At 36.9% G+C, this 9,216-nt stretch overlaps 1 protein-coding gene across 1 annotated transcript; it reads right to left on the reverse strand.

Moving 5' to 3' along the window:
- Positions 1 to 1,474: 1,474 nt before the first annotated feature.
- On the reverse strand, positions 1,475 to 2,590 carry LOC148947105 (uncharacterized). The gene has a single exon (XM_089096512.1). The coding sequence runs from the start codon at positions 2,450 to 2,452 to the stop codon at positions 1,475 to 1,477; it is 978 nt and encodes a 325-aa protein (XP_088952638.1). The 5' UTR covers positions 2,453 to 2,590.
- Positions 2,591 to 9,216: the final 6,626 nt, after the last annotated feature.

Below are 9,216 nucleotides of genomic sequence, written 5' to 3' on the forward strand. Positions count from 1 at the left end.
GTTAAAGGTAATTGTCCGGGATAAATTTTCGCCAGGATTGAATTGTCCAGAGGATATTTCACAGGGAAGGGGATTGTTCCATGGGGTGGATCCAGATATCCATGGTTTATTTAAAACGATCAGAAATTAAAAAAGAGTTTTGCAACTGAACGTAAAGAGCTACATTAAAACTTAAGACGAAATTACGTATAAGTGGGGGTTGCCCCCTCCTCAATACCTCGATTTCTGCACCAGTTACTTTTTTTCCAATTATTTAAAAAAACGACTCCTGAAACAAAAGGGTCGTTTAATTAAAACAATAAGTAACTTTTTTTAAGTACCGAAGAACTGTAGCGTGAAGAGCGATGTGTTAAGGAGGGGGAATCCCCCTCATTTAAGTAATAATTTCTGTTCGTTTTAAATTTTAATACTGCTCCTTACTTTCGGCAACCCTGATTTCACGAAAAAGTTTTTGGAACACCAGAATACATTATATAATACCATCGATCATTAGGGGAGACTCGCCCACGTTCAGCACTTTTTTAGAAAATAATTTTTTTCTACTATGCTTGTCAACCTACAGTAAACTTTTTCCCACCAAAATGTACCTACACATTCAGGACATCAAGCAAAATTTTGATTTTTTTTTAGCCTATCAGTTATAGCCATAATTCAAAGAACAATGACCTTGGTCAGATATGGCGAACCTGTACGACCCCGGTACAGCTTCGCCATCCCCCGGTTCTGGTTCGCCAAGCATTGAAAACCACTTTTAAAAAGATCAGAAGAGCCATTCTCATTTAAGAATATGTTTAATACTCATCAGCTATTGGTATAAAAAAATTTAATACAGGTAACTCGTATCATATTTGTCTGATCATTTTATTTTGTATGCGGAAAGATCGACACCAAATGTCATCTTTTCTGACTGCCTTTTAGTCCCTCCGCATGAGACGGGTTGATCAAGTTTAATTTCCACTGATTGTCTTTCTACAAAAGCCTGTTCATCTGTATAAACAAACTTGTTTGGTTCAACCTTTTTGAGAAATTTGACATCAAGATCATCACCATTGATTTCTAGCACCGACGCAATATAGTATGTTTTCCCGCTTCTTTTCCCATCGATTCCAGTGAGAATGAAATCACCGACTGTAATCTCTGCAGATATTTCAGTTTCAGCCTTGACATCGCCAACATTCAGACTCTCGTCACTGCAACAATCAGAATCAACTACAAAATCTTCAGAGCTGCTTTCATACTCAACTGCTTCGCGAAACAGCTTCCTTTTTGGAAATTTATATTGCTTCGCAACTGTCTTGCTTAGTTTCTTCATTTCTAGCACTTTTTGTTTGTTGTTTTTCTTCTCCACCTCTTGCGGAATTCTATCTTTTGCTGGAGTATGTGTTAGGATTTCTGTTTTCTTTCTATTTGATGTTTTTTTTTTCTGCTTCCTGGGGGATCCTTTTGGCAATGTGACAAGATCTATAATTTCTGACTAGCTATCGTTAACAGATATTGTAGCAGGCAGCTGTTCTGGACACGAGTTTCTCAGGGGTGGTTCACTTGCACATGGTGCTTCTGAATATCGTGCAGAGTTACCTTCTGAGCTGAAAGGGGCCAGTGGTGGTACTTCTGGTCTATCGGAAACGTATGAACTTAGGTATTCCTGGTCTTGAAAAATTTCTGGGTTGAATGGATGAATTCCTGTGCAGTGGAACCCGCTGATTATGCTTTCTTGAGTAACAGTCTTGAAGTAAGATGAGCCAAGAATTTCTGCAACATTAGCAATGGCTATAGTTTTGCATTTGTTTCTGCTCATAAAAGCTGCGGCTTTTCGATTGTAGTATGCCTTAATCGGAAACATAACGGAGTGATCCAGAGGCTGCAGTTTATGAGTCGTATGTGGGGGCATGGTTAAAAGATTAACACCGTTCTCCTTAGCCAGCTCATGCAGATCGCTAGAATGTCTGGTAATATGATTGTCCAAAATAAGAAGAACTGGTTTTGATTTTGTTGGTTTTACATGACTAATAAAGTGGTTCAGCCAAATGACAAAGAGCTCGGTCGTCATCCATCCAGAAGCTTGTTCATTTCCGAACCCAATGGTCCCTGGTGGAGCTCCCTTTAGTAGAATATCAGGGCACGTTTTTCTGGGAAAAATCATCATTGGAGGAACAGTATTTCCAATAGCACTAACATAGACACTAAGCGTGATATTCTGCCCTCTTTCGCCAGAGGTTACCTTTCCGACTTGCCTTTGGCCCTTTTCAGCAATGACATTGCCTGGCTTGTGAACAGTCGATAATACTGTCTCATCGACGTTCCAAATATTTTCTGGGCCAAAGCAGTGACGATTGTATAGAGTCCAAAGATTGTTAAAGAACTGCTGAACTGTAAAGCGGTTGAAGGCAGTAGCCCTTCCCAGACTGGTAGCTTCTGCCTGTCGGATTGTAAGCTCGGGGTGTCGCTGCATAAACCCCCGATACCAATCGTCTCCCACAGCTTGATTTTTCTCACCACAAGTCCATGAATCTGGAATTTTAAGCTGCTTCGACGTGGCGTATTTGTAACAAAGTTGACGTAGCTCGAGTTGTCATAGTCCATAATGCATATGGCATATTATTTGCAGGTATTTGACAAGAGCCCGTTCTTGTTCGTCCGTAAAAATTTTACGAGTGGCGTATCGTGGTGAAAAAAAGAGAGAAGAAAACTTCTAACCTCCAGGCTGTTCTTGCTGATTCTTTTCACATAATCTCGTAAGGTGCCACGAGGAATCTGGTATTTTCTTGAGGCTGTTGCCTTTGGAACTTGCTTCTCAATTACTTCTATCACAGCTTCACAAAGCAGTTCTGGTTCAGTCGTACCTTTTTTCCTTTCTGTAGCAGGCTTTGGCGTTCGCATGATGTCTGAAAACAAAAGAAAATATACTATTAATAAAATACAGAATAGTGCACCAATATGCTTGATGTAACATTGAAGACTTTTGCAGAAGAAGTTTAGCCTACATATCCAGTCTTAAATTTTTCAATGTTTTCAACCTTGTCTTTTGTCATGATGTATAACCTACATATTTTGGCAATGAAACAACATTGACTGCTTCAATCTTTTAGAATATGCTAGTTGGATTGCCCAGTTTGTTTTTAACAGAAATATGATGTGTTCTGAACTTAAACGATCAAATCAAATTTCAAGAGGTCTTTTTTACGTAGTAACCTCAAGGTAATACGTTTCGTCTCAATATTCTTCGTCGAATGTTACATCAACATAACAAACTCTTAAATTTCGAATCAATGTCGCAACTTCTGGGCATGCAAATCGACTCGATCCAATTGTTTTTATCGTATTATTATTGCCAGTAACAACTCTTCATTTAGATGGGCTAGTAAAATACAGAATATTACTAGTAAAATTCACAATATTTCTGAAAAATACAGAACTAGTAAAATACAGAATAGTACAACAACACATAACAAAATACTACAATGAAAACAAAATGAAAGCTCACCAGCCCAGGTTCACCAGCCATGGTTCGCTATACCCTAGGCTGGCGAACCTGAGCAGGAAATGTGTGGCGAACGTGGGCAGAGGGTCATGTACACGAAGTTTTGATCTAATCTGTAATTCTTGATAGATGGTGCCAACTGCTTTTGAGGAGAGTGGTAGCATAAACTGAGAGATATATTAGGTAACAGACAATTACCAAATCTTTTCAAATAGCTCTTGAATAGCTTTTTTTCTAAGACATAAAATATAGCATTCTGCAGGAAAAAAATATACCAATTATTAAAAAAATTTACTTACAACTGAAGGCAAATTCTCTGCACTAATAAAGTATCGCTAGTAGATGGCTCTTCCATTGGCAAAGTTTCCCGGGTTTTGAACGCTATGTGTTCGAGTAATTTTGAAATGACGAACCTGGACCGTGGTGAAGGTGAGCTGGTCTCCCCTACTCTGTCCAAAACCATTTATATATTCTTTGAAGCAAGTTGCTGTCATTCATTAATTTTGTTTTTTACTAGGGTCAATTTTAATTCCTACAGCTCATCTACGGACTAAAGCGCTGGTGTTTTGGCATTATTCAACTTCTATGGAACAAATTTATTCTTTTGCTTCACAAGTAAAGAATTTAATGGGGATATCTATGTTGTTATCATTGTCCACTGCTGTTGCTAGAAGGGTAGACTTACCTAATTGTTTTTGAGAGTTATTGGCTAGGAGTATCGAAGCTAATTCTTTTTGCTCTTAATTCATACAAAAAAAAACAGGAACCTGGCCAAGGCCGTATTCAGGAGATGGGCTAAGATGTCTGAACCTCCCCTCCCCAAAATGTTTGTTCGACTTCTAAAAACGTAACAAAATGCATATAAGCGTATTTTGATGCGCCCCCCCCTCCCTTGTCCGGAAAAATTACCCTCCCCAAAAAAAATCCTGGATACAGCCCTGAATCGGGTAGCTATACGGGTGGGTATAAAGGCCTCAACAGTCTCCTGGCCATAAAAAAGCTTACTATTTTATCTCTTTTTTGGTGCAACGGATTGGCATTTTCATATTTAGTTTTTTATTGTTCTATCCGATGCATTAGCTGATTATTTCATGGTCTTGTTATAAAAACTTTCTTCGTTTAATATTTGTTAATCACGATCAACTGCGTCCTTCGATAGTAATTTTAATTATTGCGGTGACATTTAGCCTACGAGGTCTCTTGAACCGGATAAATCCAAATATATCTCTGACGCTAATAATTGATACAGCAGGGTTAATGGCAATGTCATATCGAATTCAATGCCATAAAGAACTATGACAAACCCTCATCAAGATTTTCTTTTTCGTTCACACGTCAGTGTTTTCAAGTTGATGAAGCGTTTTAGCATGAACAGGCATCTTTAGGTTCATCCCTTAAAGCAACCTTGGCTAAAGAGCCAACACATTTAAGACAATTGTTCCATCATGGTTGCAGCGGCAGCCGCAACCTAGTAAAGAGCGAACCACAGCCCATAGTAACCAAAAGTTAAGAGACACGTTTTGAAAAAAAACTGCCCAGTGAAAAAAAAATTGCCATCTGACACTGACTCAGGAATGGTAACTGTTATTTGAGTTCGTAAAGTAAAAGTTTATTATAAAAATATATTTATGGTGATTTCGAAAAAAGCCTGAAACCCCTCAAAAATTGCGTCAAGCCAAAATGACAAGTACACAATTAAAATCAGCATGGTCGAGAAACTTAGACAAGAAAATTACATACCCCTCCTTGAACAACAAAGAAAATCGCTTTTTTGCATCGGTAGCACTGATCTGTCTCCCTTTTTTTCACCAGGGCTAGCGAATGACCAGAACATCATAGAGAGATGTTTAATGGTTCATTTGAAAGGAAATTAAATTTTTAGGTGCCCTTTTTAAGTGACCAAAAAGATTGGGGGCAACTATCCCCCCTCTCCCTACAGGCCCCAATATAAGTCATCCAATCAAAATTTCGGGATATCCATTTTGTTTAACATAGTTCAAAGGTCCAATATATATGGTTTTGACGATGATATGGACCTTCATAGTCCCTGGGGAAGGGCTGTATGTGGTATCGGGTGTATCGGTATCGGGTGTATTGGTATCGCCTGTATAGTGACGGGAATGTCGGATTCAATATCCGTTATTGTTTTTTTTCAGTCATTTTCTAGGCTTATTTTTAAAGCATGTCCTGGCAAGGTATCATGGTTGCAGCGGCAGCTGCAACCTAGTAAAGAGCTAACCACAGCCCATAGTAACCAAAAGTTAAAAAATGCGATTTGAAAAAAACTGCCTCGTGAAAAAAAATTCCCATCTAACATTAATTCAGGAATGTTAACTATTATTTCGGTTCGTATTAAAAGTAAAAGTTTATTGCGAAAGGATATTTATGGTGATTTCAAAAAAGCCTCAAACCCTTGAAAATGGCGTCAGATCAAAATGAAAAGTGTACCACTGGAATCAACATGATCAAAAACCTTATAGAGGAAAGTTACAGTCCCCCTCCATGAAGTTATATGAGAAAAGTTATTTCTCATATCTAGGTGCTTTTTATAAATTCTGCCATCTGCAAGTACTATATGGCACTAAAATGGCACTTTGTGTGCTATTTCTCAAGGGGTGGCACTAGCAGGCTAAAAGAACATCGTTGACAGATCTTTTATAGCTCATATAAAAGATAGTACACACATCTACGTCTTTCATATAGATTCCACCATCATCAAGTTCCAAATGGCACTAAAAACGACACTTTTGGTGTCGCGTCTCAAGTAAGACAGCATGGCATATTGGGCTAGAAAAACTTATAAGAGCGTTGTTTAATGGACTATTTGAAAACTACTGATATTATATACGTTTTTTTTTTTTTTAATCAATTTTACACTCGCAAGTGGGGTACAGCACTAAAAAAACTTATGGTGCCACTTCTTAAGTGGAAAAGCTTGGAAGTACAAAACAGGTATCATTGTAATAAATATGTTCCAGAACCCTTAACTGGAGGTTCACGAGAACCCCTCCCATACATTATGGGAGGGGTTCTCGATTAATGAGTTTCATTAATCGTCTGCTCATCAGTAAGCTACTGAAACATTAGCAGGCTACCACACCATCGTAGATAGATGTTTAACTGCTCAATTATAAGCTATTGCTTATATTTACTAGTTTTTAAAAATTCTACCATCTGTTAGATTTCACAGATTTTAATGTTAACTAGTTTCTGAGGAGAATTTGCAATGAACTCTTTGTGATGGTTGAAGCATTAGCTGCATCCTAGTAAAGAGCGAACCACAGCACATAGTAACTAAAAGTTAAAAGTTAAAAGTTTTTTTTCTTTTTCCCAGGCCTAGCGGGTTACTTGAACATCATCGAGAGATGCTTAAGAGCTCATTCAAAAGCTATTTTTCATATGTACGTGGTTTATATAAATTTCGCTGTGTGCAAGTGCCATATGTCACGAAAAAAATTACTTTTATGCCATTTCTCGAGGGGTGGGGTTAGCGGACTATCAGAACATGTCAGATAGATTTTTGATAGCTCATATAAAAAATATTACTCATATTTACGTTCTTCCTATGAATTCCACCATCTGCAAGTTTCAAATGGCACTAAAAATAGCACTTTTGATGCCATGTCTAAAAGTGGTAAAGCTGGGGCAAGTGGGCTACCAGAACTTATAGAGTGACTTTTAATGGCTTATTTGAAAAAATTTCCTCATATCTACGTGCTTTTACCAATTCTACCATTCATAATTGAGATATAGCACTGAAAACAACACTTTTGGTGCCACTTCTTAAGTGGAAAATTTTGAAAGCATAAAACGGTATCATTGTAATTATTATGGTCCAAAACCTTTAACTGGAGGTTTGCAAGAACACCACCCGCAAATTCTTCCTCCAGGCTCCCTTAATAAGCTACGTAATTAAAGTCCTACAAACACCAACATATCAAATTAGATTATTAGAGGCGTGGTTCAGTTAATACAGCGCTTGACGTCAAATTAGATTATCCTGCGTTCGATTCCAGCTTGAATTTTTCTTTTCAATCATGGTTTGTCCCTTTTTATGATTACTTTTCAGATAATCCCCTATTTTTGCAAATATGATACACTCATTTTTAAAAGCATATCCCGGGAAGGCTCATTTTAAACCTATTACTCATATCTACGTGCTTTGTATCGATTTTACCATCCGAAAATGCCACATAGCACTAAAAACGGCACTTTTGGTGCCACTTCGTAATTGGAAGATTTTGGAAGCATAAAACGGTACCATTGCATTAATTATGGTCCAAAACCCCTAACTGGAGGTTTATTATACCCCTCAAATATACTCCCCCTCCAGGCCGTCTTAGTAAGTTTCATAAATCGCCTACTCATCTTAAAAGTGAAAGATTATTGCGAAAAAAAATTAACAAAACCTAAAAATTTTCAACTGAAATTCTACCAAAAATGAAGCTTGAATGATCAACAGTTTTGAATTGAACCTTTAAACATCAGTCTGCGATGAAGCCTGTGTGCTAGTTCTAACGGCGATAATTGAAGGGATAAGAGGTTCATGCCCCCTTAGTTTGTTGCTTTTGCCTAGGTTTTCAAAAACATCTTTTTTTGGTCATTTCACTGGAAAAGATACTTTTTCATTAAAAAAATGGGAGAAGCAACCGAAAGTTCACTTTATGGGAATGTGCTATTAAGTCAAATTTATGAAAAGCGATCATGTATAAATATAAGCTTTTAAATGAACCTTTAAACAGCTCTCTTTTTTACAGTAGCCTTCTAGTTTCTGCTTGTCAGTAGGTGATTTATAAAGCCCTGTCGGCTTTTTCAGGGGAAGTCGACCGAGTAAAACAGCTTTTTGCTCATCGAAAAACAAACGTTCCTGAAAACATGTATTGTTTTGTGAAGTATGGATGATGTACTTAATGTTTTAGACTGAAAGTTTCTCGTAGCTTTCAAGGTTGTTTGCAGCATTTTCTACAGGTGTCTTATCTTCCCTAGATCGGTGATAATTACAAACTACATTAAAAATAAGTTTTCAACTGAAACTAAGGAGTGCCATTAAAACTTAAAACGAACATACATTATTCCGTATAAATAGAAAAGATCATGGCAACATTGTTTCTACATTAAATTTTAATCAAAAACGAACAAAGTTCAATTTTAAAAAACAAGTTTTTTCTGTGGGAAGTAAAGAGCGAAGTTGAAACTTAAAAAAAAAAATTATTACTTCACATCCTATCTAACATATATCAACTATGAACTTCGGAAATCCAATTATTTCTCTCTATACTACAGTGAATTTCAAAGATATTATACAAATTCTAAAGCTAGTCTATAGTCCTAATACAACCAAGATGGCTTTATTTCAAACTTGTGTGCAAACTAGTCATGATATGTCCTTTTCAGAACCAAAACGAGAGCCAGTCATTGAACTGACCCATTGTGCAGAAGTAATACCAAATTAAACGTAAAAAAAAATAAAGCAAAATCCTAAAATGGATTGTTAATTTATCTTAAAAGGGAATGATCCTAAAAGGAATAGATAATATTTGTATGTTGTAAAAAGTGTCCTTAATTGGTTGAGTTTACTGTACCGAAACTCCTATAAAGTTTTGTGTTTTCAGTAAAGCGCTAGTTTTGTATAATCCTATAAGCATAGGGAAACATAATTAGTTGGTTTATTTGTACTAGTGTTATTGATATATGTTAGATAGGCTGTGAAGTAATAAATTTTTTCGTTTTAAGTT

The sequence above is a fragment of the Artemia sp. Qi Xiang Cuo genome, chromosome 11 (genome assembly GCF_049724085.1).
Source record: "Artemia sp. Qi Xiang Cuo chromosome 11, ASM4972408v1, whole genome shotgun sequence".
Lineage (NCBI taxonomy): Eukaryota > Metazoa > Arthropoda > Branchiopoda > Anostraca > Artemiidae > Artemia > Artemia sp. Qi Xiang Cuo.